Source organism: Choloepus didactylus, chromosome 4 (genome assembly GCF_015220235.1).
Source record: "Choloepus didactylus isolate mChoDid1 chromosome 4, mChoDid1.pri, whole genome shotgun sequence".
Lineage (NCBI taxonomy): Eukaryota > Metazoa > Chordata > Mammalia > Pilosa > Megalonychidae > Choloepus > Choloepus didactylus.
In genome coordinates this window covers 88151567-88175358 of record NC_051310.1, presented here as the reverse complement: position 1 = coordinate 88175358, position 23792 = coordinate 88151567, and the positions used below count along the sequence as shown (strand labels likewise).

General features: G+C 43.0%; 1 protein-coding gene across 3 annotated transcripts in view; it reads left to right on the top strand.

Moving 5' to 3' along the window:
- SV2B (synaptic vesicle glycoprotein 2B) overlaps positions 1-23792 on the top strand; it is a 221325-nt gene that overhangs the window by 158420 nt on the left and 39113 nt on the right. For 2 of the 3 annotated variants that reach the window (XM_037832969.1, XM_037832970.1), the window contains exons 3-5: positions 16248-16428; positions 16863-17014; positions 22657-22790. In XM_037832969.1, coding sequence (XP_037688897.1) covers positions 16248-16428; positions 16863-17014; positions 22657-22790 — 467 coding nt within the window. The remainder of the gene's footprint in view (positions 1-16247; positions 16429-16862; positions 17015-22656; positions 22791-23792) is intronic. The other variant, XM_037832971.1, reaches the window with a different exon arrangement.

The following is a 23792-nucleotide window of genomic DNA, read 5'->3' as shown; positions in this document are numbered from 1 at the left end:
CCAGGCTGTGCACCCCGGGTCCTCTGTTGAGGGATGACTGTGCTATGTCACGGGTGAGTGTCGTCCCCCCAGGGCAGTTCTGGGCTGCTGGGCTGTGTTGGGAGGCTCCCAGTCTGTTCAAATGATGGCTGAATGGGGCTCTGTTAATTCACACTGCTCCCCCTTCCCAGCTCTGGGACATTCAGCTGAGGTTGCAGGGAAGGCTAATGTCCACGCCCAGTTTTGTGGTGTGTGCCTGTTATTTGAAGCACTTCCGTCACACTGGGTTGTCTGGGGCAGCTCTGGGCTATAGGGCTGGCGATGGGCAGGAGTGTTTCCTGTCCACCAGGATGGTGGCTGTGAGCGGACACCCCCCTTTTCTTGGGAAGTTGTGTTGTTTAGTGAATTTTCTCAGCCACTGGATTATTGCCTTTTGTCTCAGAGCTCTCTTAGTTCTGCTCTTGACTTGACGTGCCCAAATTTCAATTCTTTGAAGCTTTCTGTATTGAGCTTCTTAGAGTAATTGTTTTAGAAAAAGCAAAAAGGATTTAAAAAAAAAAAAAAACAAAAAAACAAAAAAAAACGGCCCTCCTCAGAGATCTAATGGGTTATTGAAATGCTAATAGACAAAGCAACCAGGGCCATTAAGGAAAGGTGCACAGGGCAGAGAGATCAGCCTTGCTTTGGGATTTGCATATGCGCCTCAAGGCCTGATCTCCGCCCTTCCCCTTTCTGTGTTCACCAGAACTCCAAAAATCCTCTGCTTTTATTTTGGAGTTTTTCGTGTTGTTTTTTTTCTATGCCTGTCTCCTCTCTGCTGGGCTGGCTGCTCTCAGAGTCTGTGGTGTCTGGTCTCAGTCTATCTATGGTTGGAGTTTGAATCAGTAGAATGAGTTTCTGATAAGAGCAGCCACTGCAATTCTCCCTTCTCCTTCCTGGAGCTGACAGCCCCTCCTCCCCCGGGACTGAGCCTGGCAGGGAGGGGCGCGGGTCCCCTGGCCGCAAAAACTTACAGATTTCGCTGATCTCAGAAGTTCCACGTTTTCATGAGTGTTGTATGAAGTATGCCCAAAGACAGATTGCTCTGTGGTGTCCAGTCCACGCAGTTCCTGGCTTTTTACCTACTTTCCTGGAGGAGTAACTAAAACATACAGCTCACCAGTCTGCCATCTTGCCCCGCCTGGATTGACTTTTATAAAGAGGATTTATTAGGTTACAAATTTACAGTTCTAAGACCATAAAAGTGTCCAAACTAAGGCATCAACAAAAGGATACCCTCACTGAGGAATGGCCAACGGTGTCCGGAAGACCTGTGTCAGCTGGGAAGGCATGTGGCTGGCATCTGCTGGTCCTTTGCTCCCAGCTTGCATTTCAAAATGGCTTTCTCCAAAATGTCGCTGGGCTTCTGTCTCCTCTTAGCTTTTCTGTCTCTCAGCTCCTGTGCATTCTTGCTTGTTCTCCCAGGGCATTTCTCTCTAATCATCCGGAGGTCCTCTCCTAACTTCTCTGAAATGTCTGTCTCAGCTTCTCTGAGCTTCTCCTTTCTGTGAGCTCTTTCAGAGTACTCCAGTGGACTAATCACTGGATGGGCAGGGCCACACCTCCATGGAAATGATCTAATCAAAAGGTCTCACCTACAGTTGGGTGAATCACATCTCTATGGAAACAACCTAATCAAAAGGTCCTACCCTAATCACAAGACTAACAAGTCTGCTCCCACAAGATTGCGTTAAAGAACATGGCTTTTGTGGGGGACATAGTAGATGCAAACCAGCACAGTGAGAGTCCATAGCAAAAGCACCAGGCCCAAAGCCAGGAGATAAGAAATACAGTCCCAGCCAATCCTCTAGCCAGCAGCATGATAATGGGCAAGTTATTGACCTTCTCTAGGCCTCAACCTCCTCATCAAGTAAAGCTCAGGGGTTGGATTCAGTAACGAAATCTTGAGATTTTTCGATTTGCCAATGTGTCCCTGTCAGTCAGGAGACAGAAATCTGGCCACAGATGGGCTACAGACATGACTTATGTGACTCCCACATATTTGTTAATCTGAATGTCTGGGCTACAGACATGACTTATGTGACTCCCACATATTTGTTAATCTGAATGTCTTCTTCCTGGGAAAATCCATTGAACTACTTATTTCATGATTTATACTGTTTTCTTTTCTTTTTTTTTTTAATAAATGCTTAGAAGTCGGCTTGGAGATTACCTAGTTCAGTCATCAGTTTATGAAGACCCTCGTAGGGTAGAAAGTTTTCCAGGGCACCCAAGAAGGAATGCCCAAGGAGAAACTGGTATCCGTGCTCTGTTCATGAGTGTGTTAGAAATTGTAGGAAGGTGTAATGTGTGGATCAAACCAACGTGAACCATAAGCAGATAGCTGCCCTGCACAACAGCAGGTGCCGGCCTGTCTACGAGGGAATGAGAATCAAAGATATGTATAACAAAGGAAGTCACTGAAGCCTAACAGAGTTTACTTGGGGGTTTCAATAATAGTTAATGGATCACGTGTGTCTCCACTGAGGGGTAGGCTCCATACCACCCCCCCACCCCACTGCGGACATGCCGGTGAAACTAAGATAAGAAAGTCTTTGTGATTGTCCCAAGGAATTAGTCCTTCCCTGAGACATGCAGCAAAGCACGTCTACTCCTGGACAAATTGCCATAAATGCTGTACTGAGTCCCAAGAAAAGTTGGAGGTCTCACCCAGGAGGGGATGCTCTGCCTGGGACCCTGTGCCAGCTGGGACTCTGATCAGCTGAAGAACCAGGACCTCCCCTGCCAGTAGCATCGGATGTGGGGGCTTTTCCTGGCTTGGTGAGTTTTCTTTTTCTTTCCTTTATCTGCTGGATAGACCGCTTTGTCTGCTGGGCGGGCCATTTTGCTTTCAATTATCATATCATTAATGATAAATGTTTGTAACCCTGGTTTGGTGAGTTTTTTCTTTTTCTTTCTTTTGTCTGCTGGACAGACTGCTTTACTTTCAACTATCATATCATTGATAATAAATGTTTGTAGTCTTGTAATTCAATAAATTCTCTTCTGTAAAGTTATACTATATCAGTTTGTGTCTCTTCCCTCCTCCCATGATTCACCTCATACAACAATGAGGACAGTGAGAAAATGGATATTTGTTCATGGAGAGGTTAAGTCTAAAATCTAGGGGCAAAAAAATGTAATGAAAGAATGATTTTCTTTACAAAAAGTCTGGTCTTGCCTTGTTGAGCCAGCACTTTCTCAAATGCAAATTGAACTTGGCTTGCTGATCAATTTTTCTGCTTGCCCAGGCCCACCCAGGCACTTAAGTATGTCTGGGTTTATATTTTTAATCTGAACATCTTCCTGGAGAAATCCATAAGACTTCATATTTCATGATATACACTATTTTTATTTTTTAATAAATGAATGGGAAGGCAGCTTGGAGATGATCTAATTCTGAAAATCAGCTTGCAAATGAAGTGATAAGTCCCTGAGAGGGGAGGAGATTTTTGTCTAAATCACACAACCAGTGAATGAGATCTTCAGATTCCAAGGCCAGGATTCTCATCTGTTCCCCTCACTGTGTTTACAGGAGGAGGGGTGGGCCCTAGCAGGCCCTTTGTACTCAAAAGGGCGATCCATGGACAGGCAGTATCAGTCTGGCCTGGGATCTTGTGAGAAAGTCAGACTCTCGGGCCCCACCCCAGGCCTGCTGAATCAGAATCTGCTTTTAACAAGTTCTCCAGGCGATTCATGTGCACAGTCAAGTTTAAGAAGCGTTGAAGATAGCTCTGTTGAAATAAAAGAAAAATCAGCTTTTATTGGGTGCAGTGTTTTTCTCTGGGGTAGGTAGGGCCAGGGTATGGGAGGTAGAGATTGGTTCTCAGGCAATTGCTAGACCCCCCTCTCCAACTCTGTCCCCCTCTCGTCCCAATTCAACATGCACACATACATGCACATGCTCCTCTCTCTTGATCTCATACATACACACACACGCACACACACATTATAAGCCATTTAGGATCTCGCCTCTGTCCTTCCCTCCCACCTCGATCCCTCATCAGGTTCCCATGCATTCACTATGCTCTATTCACACTGGACTCCCTGCAGTTAGTTGCCCAAACATGTCAGTCTTTCTTTTCCCCTCCCTGCATTTACACATGGCCTTGAATGCACTCCCCTGACCACCAAGATGGAAACCTGGCTAACTTTGTTTGTCTCTGAAGAATAGCTCAATGTCTTTCTCCTGGAAGCCTTCCCACACCGAGTGAGTGAGGGGCATGCCAGCTGTGCTCCCTCTCTGTTTTTATAATACCTGAGGTATACCTTTGTTGGAGTACTTTTTCTCACCAGTATAGATTTCATTGTTTGTCTCCCTGAAAGGAAGGAACCATGCCCCACTTAGCAAGCATCCTGGGGATGAGCAAATGAAGAAAGAGTGGACTAATACAGAGCTAAGAAATCTGACCAATGCTTACCTATAAAAAGCAGTAAAGTGTAGTAGTTAAAAGTATCAATTCTGGAGTCAGAATTCCTGGATCCAAATATTGCTACTTGTACTAGTTGTGTGACCTTGGGAAACTACTTCACCTCTCTGGGAATCAGTTTCTTCCTCTGTAAAATAGGGATAGTCACAGTATCTACCTCATTGGGTTGTTGCGAGCATTGAATGGGATCAACAATGTCTGTGACATGCTTGGCATGGAGCCTGGCATCTTGGTTATTTTGCTACTATTTTATGATATGTTAGGCTCCTTAAGTTTGACAGGCACTTGCCATCCAGTTATCTGTTGTCCCATAAATTTGTGGTTTAAAGCAGCAACAGCAATTACTTTGTTCATGAATCTGCAATTTGGGCAGCACTTGGCAGTAACAACCATTTGCTTTATTCAGTGTCTGCCAGGGGACCCTGAAGACTAGGGGCTGGAGCCAGCTGGAGGCTCGCTCACTGGTGGCTGGTGCTGGCCGTGGTCTGGGGTGTGGTGGGGCTGGGGCTGGAGCATCTTCTTGTGGCTGGGGCTTACTCACAACATGGCGGCTGGGCTCCAAGGGTGAGGTGCCAAGACAGGGAGAGGCAGGTAGCTGTTTACCTTTATTTTCTCTTCTTTTGCACTTTCAAGTGACTATTTATAATAAAACACCTTTATCTGGTTTCACACCAGTTTGAATGGGAATAGAAGAGGGAGTAAAAACAGCATATTTATTAGTGGTTTACATACCTGCCATGAGAGCAAAAGTGATTGTAACTTGCATAAATAATACGCTCAAGAACATTCCACACTCCTTCTTGATGGTTTGAGCAGTGCAATTAATAAAACAAAACAACAGAAAAGGGACTATCCTCATTTCAGTAGGCATCAAAAATTTGTTTTGATAAAGAAGATGAAAGGAGCATTCTCTAACTCCTGGATGCCAGAAAGCAGAGTTTTTCAGAATTAAAAATGGAGAAAGCCCTAATTAAGAGCTTAAGGCCCCAACCCTTGGGGGTCGCATAGCTGGTTTGGTTGCTTTTGACAAATATGCTATTTTAACGCATACCACTGTAGCTTTGTAATATGCTTTAAAGTCAGAAAGTGTGAGTCCTCAAGATGCTGTTGGCTATTCGGGGCCCCTATCCTTCCAAATAAATTTGCTTTTCTATTTCTGCAAAGTAGACTGTTGGAATTTTGATTGGGATTGCATTGAATCTATAAATCAATTTGGGTAAAATTGACATCTTAATGATATTTAGTCTTCCAATCCATGAATACAGAATATCCCTCCATTTATTTAGGGCTTCTTTGATTTCTTTTAGCAATGACATGTAGTTTTCTGTGTATAAGTCCTTTACATCTTGGTTAAATTTATTCCTGTATATTTGATTCTTTTAGTTGCTGTTGTAAATGGAATTTTTTCTTGATTTCTTCCTCAGATAGTTCATTATTAGTACATAGAAACAGTACTGATTTTGCGTGTTGGTCTTGTACCCGCTGCTTTGCTGAACGTGCTTATTGGTTCTAGTGGCTTTGTTGTAGATTTTTCAAGACTTTCTAAGTATAGGATCATGTTATCTGCAAATAGTGAAAGTGGTACTTCTTCCTTTCCAATTTGGATGTCTTTTATTTCTTTTTCTCTCCTAACTGCTCTGGCTAGACTTTTAGCACAATGTTGAATAACAGTGGTGACAGTGGGCATCCTTGTCTTGTTCCCAATCCTTAGAGGGAAAGCTTTCAGTCTTTTATCATTGAGTATAATTCTAGCTGTGGGTTTTTTCATATATGCTCTTTATCATTTTGAGGAAGTTTCCTTCTATTCTTATCTTTTGAAATATTTTTATCAAGAAAGGATAGTGAATTTTGTCAAATTTCTTTTCTGCATCAATCAAGATAATCATGTTGTTTTTCCCTTTGATTTGCTAAAGTGGTGTATTACATTAATTGATTTTCTCGTGTTGAATCACCCTTGCATACCGGGGATAAAACCCACTTGATCATTGTGCCGGTTTGGATATATTATGTCCCCCACAAGCCATGATCTTTTAATCCAGTCTTGTTGGGTGGAACATTTTGATTGAGTGTTTCCATGGAGATGTGACACACCCAACTGTGGGTGATACCTTTGATTAGATTATTTCCATGGAGGTATTACCCTGCCTATTCAGGGTGCATCTAAATTAGGTCACTGGAGTCCTGTAAGAGAGTTCACAGACAGAAGGAGCAGAGAGCAGCTGAGAGAGACATTTTGGAGAGAAGCAAAGAGCTGATACTGATGCTGACATTTGGAGATGCTTGGAGACATTTGAAGATGCTAGCACAGAGTTTGCTCCAAAGAAGCTGAGAGAGACAAACCCAGAGACATTTTAGAGAAAGCCATTTTGAAACCAGAACTCAGGGACAAAGGATCAGCAGATGCCAGTCATGTGCCTTCCCAGCTAACAGAGGTTTTCCAGATGCCATACACCTTTCCTCAGTGAAGATATCCTCTTGTTGATGCCTTAGTTTGGACACTTATGGCCTTAGGACTGTAAACTTGTAACCAAGTACACCCCCTTTATGAAAGCCAATCAGTTTCTGGTATTTTGCATAACAGAAGCATTAGCAAACCAGAATGATCATGGTGTATAATTCTTCTAATGTTCTATTGGATTTGATTTGCAAGTATTTTGTTGAGGATTTTTGCATCTATGTTCATTGGAGAAATTGGTCTGTAATTTTCTTTTCTGGGCTTGGTATTAGGGTGATGTTGGCTTCATAGAATGAGTTAAGTAGTGTTCCCTCCTCTTCAATTTTTGGAAGAGTTTTAGCAGGGTTGGTATTAATTCTTGGAATGATTGGCAGAATTCACCTGTGAGGCATCTGGTCCTGGGCTTTTCTTTGTTGGGGGGTTTTTGATGACTGATTCAATCTCTACTTGTGATTGGTTAGTTGAGCTCTTCTATTTCTTCTAGAGTCAGTGTGGGTTACAGTGTTATCACTGAATGTTAATGGATTAAACTCCCTAATCAAAAGACACAGATTGGCAGAGTGGATAAAATAGTATGATCCTTCTATATGCTCTTTACAAGGACACAAATAGGTTGAAAGTGAAAGGTTGGAAAAAGATATTCTACAGAAACAGTAACCAAAAAAGAGCTGGGGTAGCTATATAAGTATCGGACAAAATAGACGCTAAAGGCAAAACTGTTATAAGGGACAAAGAAAGATACTATATATTAATAAAAGGGCAATCCACCAAGAAGAAATAACAATCATAAATACTTACGCACCTAACCAGGGTGCCTCAAAATACATGAGGCAAACACTGGCAACAATAAAGGGAGAAATAGATAGACTTGGAGACTTCAATATACCACTCTCATCAACAGTTAGAACATCTAGATAGAGGATCAATAGGGAATCACAGAACTTGAATAATATGATAAATGAACTAGACCTAACAGACATTTACAGAACATTGCACCCTAAAATAGCAGGATATACATTCTTTTCAAGTGCTCATGGATCATTCTCCAGGATAGACCACATGTTGTGCCATAAAACAAGTCTCAATAAATTTAAAAAGATTGAAATTATTCAAAGCACTTTCTCTGACAATAATGGAATGAACCTGGAAATCAATAACAGTGTTCATTCTTTTTGGTTTTTATATGTTGTATCTTATTTTTGTTTCTCTTTTTACCCTTTTAGTTACCCTTACTGACAGTCTTCATTTCTATGCTCTCCTTTGAACCTCTCTCTCCTGTTTTTTCCTTTCAGCCTGCAGAACTCCCTTTAGTATTCCTTGTTGACAAACTCTCTCAGTTTCTGTTTATCCGTGAATATTTTAAATTATCCCTCATTTCTGAAGGATAGTTTTGCTGGATAAAGAATTCTAAACTGGCAGCTTTCCTATCTCAGTACCTTAAATGTATTGTACCACTGCCTTTTTGTCTCTGTGGTTTCTGATGAGAAATTCACACTTAATCTAATTGCTATTCCCTTTTATGAGGTGAATCACTTTTCTCTTTCTGCTTTCAAGATTCTCTTTATCTTTGGCATTTGACATTTTATTAGTATGTGTCTCAGAGTAGGTCTGTTAGGATTTATTCTGTTGGAGTATGTCATGCTTCTTGGACATGTATATTTCTGTCTTTCATAAGAATTGGGAAATTTTCAGCCATTATTTCCTCAAATATTCTTTCTGTCCCTTTTCTGTTCTGGGACACTTATGACGCATATGTGCTTTGTGCTGTCATTCAATTCCCTGAGACCCTGCTCAATATTTTCCATTCTTTTGTCTATCTGTTCTTCTGTCTAAGATTTTCAATGTCTTATCTTCTAGCCCACTGATTCTTTCTTCTGCCTGTTCAAATCTGTTGTTGTATACCTCTGGTGTACTTTTAATCTTCTCTATTGTGCCTTTCATTCCCATAAGTTCTGTTATGTTTCTTTTATTACTTTCAAATTCTTCTTTATACTCACCTAGTGACCTCCTAATATCCTTTATCTCTTTTGTCAAAACAGAGCCAGGTACCCATGTAGGGGGCTGCAGACTAGTTCCAAAGGGTCCTGGGGAGAGGGTTAGGAAAGATGCCCAAAAGCCTTTTTGTCACCTCTCCAAGGCTGCACTTTCCCAGCCTCCCCAGCAGATAGTGCCCTTTGGCAAACTGTTACCTGTAGCCCTATGTGGGCAGTGTGTCTTTAAATCTCCTTCAGCTCTGCTCCTGTCACGGGCAGGGTTGAAACCACAGCCTAAAGTTCCAGTCCAGGGTGGGTTAGAACCATGATCCAGAGCCAGAACTCAGCAGTTTAAATTCACTTATCAAAAGCCAGCTGTACTGCTCCGCCCTGCCTTGTTCTTGGGGATGAGGGCTTCCATGTCCCTCTCCATCTGCAGCAGCCAGCCAGGAACTGGGCCCAAGGTAGCTCACCTTGAGAGTGAGGGATGGACACCAGCCAATGCCATGGAGTGAGTTACTCACAGTTTTTTGCCACAGTTTTTCAGTATCTTCGTCCTGCTTTTCCCTGGATGCTGTGTAGTGCTCCCCTGGCCTGTAGAGCCACAGAACAATTGTTTCAGACAGTTTCTGCCTGACCCCTAGCTGTTTTTAGAGGAGGAGTGAGTCCTGTAGCTCCCTACTCTACCATCTTCACCGGAAGTTCCACCTGTACACCTCTTGGAATCTAGGTTTGAATGTCTTCAGTGACGTTTCTGTTGCATTCTCCTTCTTAGAAGCAAATAATCAGGACTGGCTCATATTCCAGGGGAAAAATAGACTCTGTCTTTTGGTGGGAGGAGTGTCAAAGAATTTGCAGACATGCTTTAAAATCATCCATGCCCTCATACCAATATGTGAAAGTTAGTGGAGGGCAAGGAGTGAGCAAAGTGCTGGCTGGGGTAGAGAAGGTTGGAAATGTATATTCCATTAGAAGTGGTAATGAGATAAATGGGTGATTATATTATCAATGTTTGACTTGCATCAGCTGAGCCTTCTGTACTCTTAAGCTAGTGCCATCTTTATTAGTGTCACTGAAAAATGGACTATGCCATTTCAACCTCATTTCTCTTATAGTTTTCTCATTCCATTCTGACTGAGTGGGAGGCCCTGAGACAAAGAACCAAAGGAAGCTCTGTCAGGGCATTAGCCACTTCAGTCTGAACTTCTTTCAAACTAGTTGTTTGGAGTTATGTAGACAAATTATCCAGAAAAAAGGCTGAATTTCTGACTAAGTTGACTGAATTAGCTCTACATTTTGGTATGGTGGAGAGAGATATTTGGGGGAGCCTCTAAAGGCCTTTTTTTTAAAAAAAAAAAAAAGTCTACTTTTCTTCCTTTTAATCCATGTCATGGTAAATATTCATTTGTTCCTCTCTCTCTCTCTCTCCCCCCTTCCCTCCCTCCCTCCTTTCCTTCCTTCCTCCTTTTTTCCTCCCTCCCTCTCTTCCTTCCTCCTTTTTTCCTCCCTCCCTCCCTCTCTCCTTCCCCCATTCCTTTTTCATTCATTCGTTCGTTCCTTCATTCCTTCCTTCCTTCCTTCCTTTTTTCCTTCCTTCTCTCCTTCCCTGAATGTTTATTGGCCAGGTGTTAGCAGAAAACCACGAGGCATTTGTTGGCTGCATGGGCTATTGGAAGTTCTTGGTAAAGAGTGGGACTGAGCTGAGGCCAACAAAGGTTGGAGGTTGAACATACCTAATTTAGAGAATTACCTCCCTGCCCTGACTCTGGAAGTCTAAATTGCTAAGTCCAAGGAACTGTTTAAAACTGCACTATGAGTTGGACTGGTGGTAATATCCCAGGGGTCTGTTTGGAGATAGGGGAGGAAGGGCAGGGTGTCTTCATGTGGCCTCTTGGCCATGGTCATTGTGTTAGTTGGGTTGTCCATGTCAAAGGAGTAGAACCCAGTTCCTTTCTGAGGAGGACCTGGTTGGACATTGTTTTTGTTTGCTAGGCTGCTGAAAGCAGATATCATGAAGCAGGTTGGCTTTTAACAATGGAAATTTATTAGCTTACAGTTTGAGGCTCTGAGGATGTCCAAATCTAGACATCATCAAGGTGATGGTTTCTTCCTGAAGACCAGCTGCTGGCAATCCTGGCTCCTCTGCCACATGGCAAGGCACATGGTGGCATCTGCTGGTCTCTCCCTTCTCTTCCAGTTTTCACTGATTTCAGCTTCTTACTTCTGTGGCTTTCTCTCTGTATTCATTCCGTTTATAAAGGATTCCAGTAAGAGGATTAAGACCCATCCTGAATGAAGTGGGTCATGCCTAAATTGAAGTAGCTTCTTCAAAAGATCCTACTTACAATGGGTCCACACCCACAGGGATGGATGAGCTTTAAGAACAAGATTTTCTGGGGTACATACAGTTCCAAACAACTACAGGCAAGCACAATAGTTTTGGGCCTTTCCAGTTAGTTGGGGGCATCAGATACTGGTAGGAAACTAGCCTTGATATCAGGCCAGAGGTCCATCAAATAGATGTGCCCTGCCATGTGTGAGCAATAGGGAAGCTGCAGCCTGAGGCTCACCCAGGCCCCCTGACTAAATTCATTTGTGGTGGAGATGAGCATGGCAGCAGAATATGGTTTTACAAAGCTCTCTTTGGTAAGGCAGGCCAGCTAGGCAGCACTTGCAGTGGCTTAGAACTGGGCACGACTAAGTCTTCAAGGGGACATATGTTGAATACCTTTAGCTGAACAGTGCTGGATCAAGCAGATAAACCCACAGTCCAGCATGGGATAGGTTTGTATAATCTTGACTCTTCCTCAAATACAAGTGTTAGTGATCTAATAAAATGGAAAACTATTCATTACATTTTCTGAGCTATGGGTTAGAACACTGGTGAAATATGGAGAACCAGAAATTCTTGGGGATCCTGAGCCTTGCTACATCACTTCTTTGTGTCTCTTCCAAATATTCAGAGAAACATCTTGTCTGGGAGCACAGGTTCAGCAATTTTCTATTTTCCTGGCTCAAGAAGCAGGTCTGGAATGGGGTCAGAAGGAAATCTTCCCTCATCATTCAGCTCTAAGGAGCTTTATAAAATTCTGCAAAGCTGGAGAGAGAAAATCAGGCAAAAGGTATTTTGTAAGCTAACCATACCAACATGGACATGCTAGAAGGTGGTGTGGAGCTTGGATGCTTTAATTGCACCCCAGGGCTAGCTCACTTGGCAATGGAACCAAAATCAAGGTTTATAAATAAGAATAAAAGATTCTAGATGTGTTTTTAAAAAACAATTTTGTGATTTCTAGTGCTTTAGCCTTTCATGATTCCCAGAGTAGTAGAGAAAATAAGTACTGCCTTCAGATAGAACGGTGGGTTCCCAAACAATGATTTGTGGATGGGCAGTAGGCCGGCCAACTAGAATCACCTAAGGGAGGAGACTGTGGACTTGTTTGAAGTATGGTCTGGGTCTTACTCCTGGAGATTGATTTAGAAGGGTGGGATTGAATAGCTAGAGAGAGAGAGAGAGAGAGAGAGAGAGAGAGAGAGAGAGAGAGAATGTGTGTGTGTGTGTGTGTGTGTGTGTGTGTGTGTGTGTGTGTTTAATTTCCCTAGAGGTTTCCTGTTTAGGGACAGTGAGCTTTATCCTCAGGTAGCCATCCCATACTGCCAGGGTAAGGTGAATATAGATCCTTTTAGGTGGTCAGTTGAATTAGATAAAATAGTTTTCGTTTAGTTCTGAGTTGTGTTGATAGTTACATTATAAAAATTCCATAGGAGAGCTCATTATCATACTTGCCCAGGGTTGGATGATGCTAATATGAGGTCCTACCAGAGTGCTAGAGAGCCCTGCAGGGACATTCCTGTGGGCCCCTGAAGGCACGGTGGGCTGGAGTGTAGGTCCAGAGCTCTAGACCGGGGATTAATAGACTGGCCCACAGGTCTATTTTTGTAAATAAACTCATTTACGTTGTCTATGGCAGTTTCCTGCCACAACAGCAGAGTTTAATGATCACAAAACCAAAAATACTTACTATCCAGCCTGCTTTAGTTTGCAATATACCAGAAATGGGTTGGCTTTTACAATGGGGATTTTTTAACTTGTAAATTTACAGTTCTCAGGCCATGAAAATGTCCAATAAAGGCATCAACAGGCAGTGCTTTCTCCCTGAAGACAGGCTACTGGTGATCTGGGACACCAGGCACATGGCTGGAGTCTGCTGGACCTTCTCTCCTGGGTTTTATTGCTTTCAGCTTCTAGCTCCTTCTCTCTCAGCTTCTTTGAATTTCATCTTTTATGAAGGATTCTAGTAGGAAGGTTAAGACCCACCTGGGCAGGCTGAATTGAAATAACCTCAACAAAAGGACCCACCCACAATAGGTCTACACCCACAGGAATGGATTACTTTAAGAACATGATCTTTTCTGGGGCACATTCAGCTTGAAACCATCGCACAGCCCTTTTCTGAAAGCATGCTGTGTGTGCTTAGGTAAATTACTTAACCCTTCTGAGGCTTAGTTTACTCATATGCAAAGTGGGATGTTAAAAGTACTATGATGCAACAAGATTCATTCTGGGTTTAAATTATATACACATCAGAGACATTCTTTTCTAAGAAGTTCAGCTGCTTGGGAAAAAGATGACTGAACTACTTCCCCCTGCTGAGAAAATCTCAAGAGCATATTGTGTGTGCGTATGTCTGTACATCTCTCATATACCTATCCTTCTCTCCTCTACGTATATCTCTCATACCTACACACTTGGCTGACTTTCAAGACACTATAAAAGTTAAATCTTATGCCTGTTTATATCTCTGTGTACATGAAAGGGCAAAGAGAGAGAACAAGAAGAACAAATTACTTTGGTCATGTCTTTGCAATACTCCTCCTTGGATACTTTAGGCATCACAAACTTAACACGCAAAAAGGGAGCTCCTGATCACTCCCTGCCACACCTGCTCCTGCAGCTGTCATCCCTTCTCCATCCTTGCAGGTGTTTGGGCTAAGACCTTGGAATCATCCTTGGCTCCTCTGCTTCTCACACCCCAACATGCGATTCAGTAGCCCACCCTGACACATCTGCTTTTGAAATGTATTCAGAACCTGACCACTTCTCACCACTTCCACTGCTGCTGCCCGGGTCCAGGTCCAACCACCTCCCGTCTGGGCACTGTACCAGCCTCCTACCTGGACTGCCTCTTTATGCACTGGCCTCCCAGGGGCTGGTCTCAGCTCAGACCTGGAGAGACCTTTAGAAAACACGGGTCAGACCATGTCACTGCTCTGCTCAAATCCCCTCCAATGGCTTCCCATCTCACACAGAGTTAAGCAAAGTCCTTAGTGGCCTCCAAGGGTCTGTCTTATCTGGCCTTCTTCTCCTCTCTGTCCCCCCTTCCTGGCAGCCCACCCTGCCCCGCATGCTCTTCAGCAGCCACACCGTCCACCTTGCTGTTCCTCTAACACAAGGGCCCATTCCCATCTCACTGCTTTTCCACTGGCTGTTCAAACCCTTCCTCAGACACCCCCATGGTTGGCTCCCTTCAGGTCTTTGTTCAAATGTGCCACCTTGGTGAGGTCTTCCTGGACCATCTTATTTAAAATTGCCACACCCCACCCTGACACTTGCTATTCCCCTCCCTGCATTATTTTTTCTCTATAACTGTGATAGATTGAATCATGTCTGTCTACAAAAGGCAGTTTGAGTCCTAGCCCCAAGTCCCGTAGGTGTGAACTCATTTGGAAATAGGATCTTTGGAGATCCTATTTGGATGAGCCTGCACCAGAATGCTACAGACTTCAGAGAAAGCATGGCCTGCCAGTACCTTGATGTTGTATTTCTAGCCTCCAAAACTGTCAGACACTAAATCCAATTGGTTAAGCCAACCAGCTTGTGCTACTTGTCATAGCATCCCTGGTAAACTAAGACAATAACCCTTATCAGTAAATGACTTACTATATATTTTATGCATTTATTGTTTATTGTCTCTTCCCCCACTAGAATGTAAGCTCGAAGAAGGCAGAGATTTTCATGTGTTTGTATCCCACTGGGTCCCCAGTATCCACAACAGTGCCTGCTTCATAATAGGCATTTCATTAATACTTGTACAATAAATATTGAAGGAGAGAATAATGGACACATTTCCTGAAATACCATATACTGAGAAAAAAAGAAATAACATCATTCATGACTTTGAGCATTATAAATGTTAAAGGTTACAATGCAGGTGAATGAAGAAAATCCTCATTAGTGAAAACATTTTTATAACATGAAAGTTGTCATTTCTTTTCATCTTGTAGAAGAAAATAATAAAAGAAGGAAATCTGCCACTGGGAATATAAAACAGGGTGTGGTTCAATTTTATCTTTGTGGGACATAACTTCAACTTGATTAATCAGCTAATTGAAGCTCTTAGCTTTGTGTTGGCCCTCCCAGCACACATCTGCATAAATAAAACATCTGCACATCCAGGAGACACTTCCTTTCTGTGAAAAAGATTTGTGCCCATTATTTTATTTACATTCAAGGCTGGACAATAGGAGTTAAATAATTTGTATTCAATACTTTCTGTTCATGAAAGTTGTTCCATAGAACAGACTCCACAGGTTTAGTAAAGATATATTAAAATAATGTATGCAGTACACTTAGCATATTGGTTTTAAATTAGTATACCCTCAACAGTTAGTAGAAAAGAATTATCCATCTGATCCTGTAAGTTTTGCCACCTCTATGAGTGTACTGTATTTCATTATAACACCATAAATATGTCCATAACAATACATGTATATGATATCTTAAATAAACTGACTTTATTATAAGGCTAGTAGTAGTTCCACATGTTTAGGAAAGGACAACTCATGGTTATTTCCCTCCATAGCCCCCCTGCAAGATGTGGACATTGGTTGTAACTTGGAAAAAGTCTAAGCAACAACCAATGTCCGTATTACTTGCACCATTGCCTTCCTTCCCAATGCTTCCCATACCCCTTTGCCATGCCTTTCTCCTGGAAATTTGCTCCTTAAATGTGACTCCTCAGGTAAGAACTTTTGTCTTGCTTAAAAATAAACTTACAGCATTTCCCTTGTTTGTGGATGAGGCATGCAAGAGTAGTATCGAAGAAAGGCGCATCAGTCTGAGTTACATTGATCTATTTTAGTATGTGTAAATACATATAAACCTCGTGAGACTATTTCTCTAAACACCATTTGTAAACTCCACATTTGTAATAGTGCTTTTAATTTGCCGTGTTCACTTTGTGACATTCCGCCTTTTTATGTCTGTGACCTGGAGTATCTAGAAAGAGTAAAAATAGGAGTTGGATTTCCTAAAACATCAAATGGTCTCTAACCTCTTGTCTTCTCTCACCTCTCTCTCCCTCTTCCCAGGGCTGATTGTCTACCTGGGGATGATGGCAGGGGCCTTCAACCTGGGGGGCCTTGCTGACAAGCTGGGGAGGAAGCGAGTGCTCGGCATGTCTCTGGCCATCAATGCCTCCTTCGCGTCCCTCTCCTCCTTCGTGCAGGGATATGGAGCCTTCCTCTTCTGCCGACTCATCTCTGGCATAGGGTGGGTAACAGACCTTAACTGGGCTCGTAGACCAATGGCCCATCCATCCCGGTGCTACAGCCCTGAGGCGTAGCCCCAGAATCCCTTGGGCTGATTTTTATGTTTGACTTTCAAGTCAAAACTAAAGTAAAATTAAAATTTAGGAAGCGGTTAGGTTATAAAATAAAAACCTATAAAAAACAAGGTCCGAACAGCCCAAGACTGCTTCCCACGTGTCAGGAGGAACTGCCTGGCTGGTGTGTCTGTGCTCAGTGGTCTGGCTCGGCTGGTTAAAGACGTGTGGCTCCTTGTCGAGTGCCCACAGTTGCAGCCCCTCAGGTTCACTGGGTTATTTCACCAGAGTATGAGGATGGAGTATAAAGTAACTTGCCTTCTGCTGTGACTGTTTTGAGTGCATGGTTTGAATCTTTTTCTCTGGCTTTTTCTCTTTGCAGTATCGGGGGTGCGCTGCCAATTGTCTTTGCCTATTTTTCTGAATTCTTGTCTCGGGAGAAGCGAGGAGAGCATCTCAGTTGGCTGGGCATCTTCTGGATGGCTGGAGGCCTCTATGCATCTGTGATGGCCTGGAGCATTATTCCACACTATGGTCAGTGCCCAGGGGTCCCTGTTCCTATGGCACCTGTCAGGAGCTTCCTGGTGTTTTAGTTTGCTAAAGCTGGCGAAGTGCAATATACCAGAACTATGACTTTTACGATGGGGGTTTATTAACTTATGAGTTTGCAGTTCTAAGGCTGTGAAAATGTCCAAACCAAGGCATCAACAAGATGACACCTTCTCCCTAAAGACTGTCTACCGGCAATCCTCAGCTCCTCTGTCACATAGCCAGGCACATGGCGATGTCTGCTGGGCCTTCTCTCCAGGGTTTCCTTTTTTTCAGCTTCTGGCTACTCTGTGGCTTTCCTTCTGAGCTTCTGTGTGTTTTTCTCTCAGCTTTTCTGGCTTTTCTTTCTGAGTTTCTCTGTGGCTTTTTTTTTTTCCTGTGTCCTTGCTAGTTTTTCTGACTTTTCTCTCTGAGTTTCTCTGTGTGCTTCTCTGAATTTCATCTCTTATAAAGGGCTTCCATAAGAGGATTAAGACCCACCTGGGGCATGCCTCAACTAAAATAACCTAAACAAAAGGTCCCACCTACAATAGGTTTACACCCACAGGAATGGATTAGCTTTAAGAACATGTTCTTTTCTGGGGTACATACAGCTCCAAACCATCACACCTGTCCACAACCTTATTCCCTCTACTCATACACAGTTACCATATGTGACCTTGATCTTTCCAAAGAATTTCTGACACTGCAGACACATCATTAATTCAATACACAAGTCTTTCTGGAAACAATACAATCAGTCTGCCTTCTCTCCTTTCCTTTTATCCTTCCTTTTATTTGAAAGGATTTCAACCTTCATCTCCTCAATCCCTCCTCCCCCTGCAAGTTATGCTTTGGTGACCTCACTTTATCCATGATGTAACAGAAGCCAGGAGAAGCTGGTGACTTGCCCAAGACCCCGCTGGCATGTGGTACATTTGGGACTGGAATTCTAATGCCCTCTCTGTTGCCTGCCATCACTCTCATTTGGCTGCAGAAGTGAAACAGCCCTTACAGACAAGGTCATGGTTTCAGGCAGTACAATTTTATTGCCCTGGATTATTGTGAAAAACTGAATTCTCTGGACAGAGACCTCCCACATTAACTCTCACTATTGGTTTGGCAAAGAGTAAAGTAGAGAGCAGGCAGGAGTTTTGAATTTTGTTATGCCATCTGCATGTACTAGGTAGTGACACCAGCTTCCTTCAAGAGCATTTTTGTGTGGAAACTGATATCCAGGTTAACCACCAATTATGGGTCTAAATCTTGCCATCATTTAGACTCCTGCTGTCACAGGTAATCCAGACCAATAAGGGAGTAGCAAACAACTGCACTCCTGGAGCTGACCAGCAGTCTCCACTGGTTCAGTTCCTTTGTGGTCTTGTTTTTAAATCTGACCCTCTATTGATATGTGTTCTGAGCTAGTGGGGGCTCCATGTATATCTTTTTAATAAGAGTCTGATCTAGACCAAGATCTGCTATATTAGTTAAGGTGATGCTTGGTGCATTACCTTGATAAACTGATAAACACAGTAGAAGTTTCCCTCTTATGTAAAGTCCAGACAGTTTCCTTATCTGCAGGTGACTGTGTTCCAGGAGCAATTCAGGAACTCAGACTCTATCATGTGTTCCACCATCTTGCACATGTGGCTTACAAGGGGGAAGAGGATGGGCAGTTGAATGTGGATGGTTTTAAATGGGTAGGTCCAGAAGGTGAGCACATCATCTCCACTCACATTTCATTGGCCCAGAATCTCTAATATGGCGACATCCAATTGCAAAGGGTGCTGGGGAATGTAATCTAGTTGTGTTCCCTGAAAGAAGAGGAAATGGATTTGTGAACATTGTGTAGTCTCTGCCATATTTTTGAGAATCCACTGGATTTTGGATTTGAAACACAGAAGAAATAAGAACAGGAATAGTGAAATGAAGAGTTGAAGAGTTCTCCAGATAATTCTGACACTATAGGCAGTCATCCATCATTTTAGATACAAAATTATATTACTCTGCACTCTACCCTTCAGCCACCCACACACACTTTAATTATCCATGTGTTATGCTATTAGTTATATGGTTCTGAGGAATTTCTCCCTTCACTCCATTCTTAATATAATATCACTTCCCTGGTTAACTGAACCAAATGTGTCAGTAGGAAGAAACTCTTTCCATGCGTAAATTAAGTGGTTGAAAATTGTTCTGGCAGGGGAAATGGACAAACAAAACCTGAATAAAAGCTGAGTCAAAACAGTGTTGCTGTGTGACTTGGGACAAGCCAGTCCTTCCTGCTCAGTCTTGGTTTCTTCACCTGTAAAATAGGAGGGGAGGGCAGGGTGTAGGAAGAGTTGGCTGTAGTGAGCCACACCAGCCCTACCATTCAATAATGCCTTGTATGCAAATGGAGGTGTGGAGAAAATTTTCAAGGTGATTTTAGTACTCAGGCTAGCTTGCATGTGGATAGCAATTCTAGGCCTCCTCTTTGCAGAGGCTTGGTCCACAAGGGAAGCGGGCACCTCACACCAACCACTGAGCAAAGGTCTTTGGCCTCTCTCTGACTGGGTCAGCTTAGGTCCTGTGCCCAACTCAACCAATCACTATAGCTCAGAGGATCCCAGGTCCTGAAAGGTTTAGAATCCACCTCTATGCTCATCCCTGGACCTGGGGGTGGAGCCAGTCCATTCAAACCACATGACTACAACATGGTGGGGAAGGAAGGGTGGGAGGGATATTGTGATATATTAATATTTTGATATATAAGTCACTATAAATGGCATCACTTTTTCATTTCATTTTGTGCACATGTCTGTACTGGTTTGTTCTCTCACACATCTATATCTAGGTGCCTGTGCTAAGAAAGCAATAAAAGAAGTCAGGTTGGGAGCATGTGGATTGAGATTGAATGAGATGCCTATGGTGGAAGGTCCACATGGCTGCTTACTGACTGCTGCAGGGCTTGTGGTTAATTGCTTTATTGCAAATGGACAGGACATTTTCCTATTTGTTTGTCTGTATGAAATCTGTGAAATTTAAATTGTATTTTTAAAATGCAATTTTATTGAGATACATCCATACACAATGCAAACTATACAATCACTGGCTCACTGTATCGTCACATAGTTGTGCATACATCCTCATGATCAATTTTAGAATATTTTTATCGCTCCTGTTGGATGATCAGGCTAGATCAAAGCAGGCTTTAGCTAGGGGAAACCCACTCTAGAAATATAGTAGACTAGAATCACAGTATAATGAGTGATTATTTTAAACCTTATTTTTTACCAGGACTAGATGTTTTGTCCCTAGTGAACCAGATGTTTGACAATATTTCTCAATATGCCTAATACATTAATCCTTGAACACATCCTCCACTAAGCAGGGACAAATACAAGGGGTTATTGTAGGAAAGAAACGGATGTCTGTGTGGGGCTTGTGCAGCCCATTTAATCGCTTTGGCAGGAATGAAGTAATGAGAGGTCTTACCAACAGGATTTTGGGTGACTGACTCATTGAAAAAGAAAATTACAAAACTCAGAATATTTTCCTGGGAACTCACGGGTACAGTCTGAAAAAAACAGATATATTATGAGAGCGTAATTTCCATTGCAGTCAGCACCATCAGCTATTTGTAAAATCCTGACAGAAAAGTAGGGCATGCTAAAAGATCAGAGAACTGCCTCCAAATTAATATTGTTCCAAATATTTGGAAACAGTTCACCGTTTAATTTTATTTAAGTCCTCAAAGATGTGCCTAGTGAATGGGAAAAGTGCAGATTATTGAAATCACCATAAAAACCATAGAAGCATGAGAGAATAATGGATTTTGGATAATTTACATGTATTATCATAAGGAAAAATCTTTCCAAAGCAGAATTTAACACTTTATAAATGTACATGCTTCTGCCCCTCTTCTTGAGTTTGACTGCTTTGGAGTTTTGATCAACTCTATCTCTAATTAGCTCAGAATATTTTTGGACATGAATTAAAATTGTATAACTATTGTTATGGCTTTATCTACCCCTTTCTAGTGTTACTCCCAGGAGAAAGGAAAGGCATTTCAATTTAAATTACAGGAAACAAAACAAAAACAACCTAATGAGATGAGAAAAAGCAGAAATCACACTGTGCAGAAAAGAGATTTGATTCTGATCAAGTGTGTTGGATGAAGTGTCTGTTCTGTTCAAGTGGCCAAATGTACCAAAGTAGCCATAGTCCTGTCAGTTTTCCCAACTGGATTCTCTCTGCCTAATTTTAATTGTGCAAAGAGAGTAGGAAATATTTGTAAAATCAGCAGATATTGGTTAGGCATTTACTGCAAGCAGAACAAGTTGAACCCCAGTAAGGAGTAGTAGAGAATTCAAGACATAAACCTTGCCCACCACCAGTTTGCCATATTCCATATATCAAAGTAAATGAAAATAGAAATTGCACATCCAAACAATTATTACCATCTAAACTTTCAAAAGCAAAATATTTGTCTATGCAGTTTGCATTTTTTTTCTCAAAATACTTTTGACTCCAGAGACACTTTGAACAGTGTAAGAAAACCAGTTTAAGACAATTCTCCTGCAGATCTTTATCTATTTTAGCTATTTCTAAAGAAATCAAATCTATCCTCAAAACAGATGAATTATTGTTGGTTGCCTGGAGCTTTCACAAATAGCAGTTTTGTGGAGGTATTATAACCTGAACTCTACAGATACAGAATCCCAAAGCCACACTAACAATTTGAACTGATTTATGTGACTGCATAAGTCCAGGCTTCTTCCACTGTGTTCCATGCCTCAGAAGAAGTCTGCCATCCATGAAGATATTCAAAAGAACAATTTGTAAATCCTCACAATGAATTTTAGAAATACTTTGAACAATGACAGTTGATTGGGAGCTGGTCACCTCCTCACTTCAAGGATGGTAGGAATCATATGAATATGAGTTCAGTTTCCTTTAAAACAGTGTTGTAAAAATGACAGTTTACTGTGTTTTTTTTTTCGAAGTGTGATACTGAATTATTTGAACTGGTATTGCCCTTTAACCTGGGCAGGAAGGGTCCCTAATGGAAGCCCTGTGCCTTATAAGGCCCTGCTCTGGCCCTGCCTCTGGCCACACCCCTTCCCTTGAGGCAAGGAGTCCCCGAGGGCGTGGCCCACCTTCCTGTCCACGCTGTGGGTACCAGGACCCTGAATGCCCACCAAGCCCAGGGGCGAGATGAGGGCACCCCTTCTCACCACCCCGGTGTGTGTAATGGCCACACATGTCAGCAAGAGGCCCCTTCCTCTGTGGGAGGGGGTGGAGAGGGAAAAGAAGGGGGTCCTGTGCAACGCTGAGCCTGGCCTTCTGGCTCGTTGTCAAGGTAGGGGTGTAGAACATAGCCTATTTAATTTGAATATGTAGGAATACGGGATGTTGTCTCCGTTTGGACTCTTAGACCAACCTGGGGAGTTGTCGAGATGCAGATCCCCAGCTCCTAGCCCAGACTTTCTGAATCTGATGCTTTTGGCATGTAGCGTGGGGAGTCTGCACTTTTAACCAGACCCCTTCCACGCTCCACCATAGTTCTCATGTGGCCTCGAGTTTCAGAGTCAGAGCTCTAGAGTCACTCTTCTGTAGTGGAATGGATGATGTGCCGGAACTCCTCTGTGGCTGCTTCTCCACAGGCTGGGGCTTCAGCATGGGGACCAATTACCACTTCCACAGCTGGAGAGTGTTTGTCATCGTCTGCGCTCTGCCCTGCACCGTGTCCATGGTGGCCCTGAAGTTCATGCCAGAGAGCCCCAGGTTTCTGCTGGAGGTGAGTCGGCACCTTCCCGCCAACCAGGAAGTGAGATAGCAACAAGCGCCCTAGGCTAGCTTCTGTTAGGCCCTTAGTTCCATGTGTTTCCTGTTTCCATATCGCAGCCTTCCCTATGTGGGGAGACGCTGTTCCTCGTTAGGTCTGGGGCCAGTCCTGTTTGTGATAGTTGCACGTCATTGATTCAAGGTCTGTCAAGCTGGGGGCCTTGGGAGCTCTTTAGGTCCAGAGAAGTGGAGCCACAGTCCAGCTCTGTGGTGGTGGAGGGGCTGTTCCTGGGCTGCTTTGCATTACCCACTCCCTCCAGAGGACCTGATTATAGGCTTTTACAAAGCTGGGTGATGTTGGTCAGTGTTACAGTGAGGCCTGTGGTAAAGCCAGTTGCTCTGCAGGGCTCTCATCTATCAGAAAGCTGTTTCCCGTGGCCTAAGAGATGAGTCCTGCCGCTTTCCAACGTTGGGTGATCTCTTGCTTGCAATGGCCAGACAGGGCAGAGGCTGGCAGAGGGGCAACAGGGCCCTGAGGCTCTAACAGTCCCAATTCCCAGAGGCCAATTATAGGCCTCCTTCTTGAGCTCTCTGCAGAGCGATTCTCCAGGTCTAATTCCCTCTTTTGTCCCACTGACCAGGAGGCAGTTGCAGTAGGAAGTTTTCTAACCATGATTATCTCAAAATGCACCCTTTGTTGCTCCTTTGCCTTATTTCATCAGTGAGGGACATGTTTCCCACTTTCCTCTGTTAAGTGCAGCAGTCCATTCAACCTTACAACTGTGAGTGGTTATTCAGAGTGTATAATAATAATATTAACTAATAACTTAGCGTTTGCAACTTGTAAGACACTAAGAAAAACAGCAACCTTGTTACCCCTCCAAGATATCCTGGAGACAGAAACTTGCCCTAGTCTTTCAAGAATCCTAGATGGTAATGAACCCATGCTGATTGCTGCAGACCCCGATATCAGCACCTCCTTGGGTTTGTAGGGTTTTCTATCCCTAATGACCGG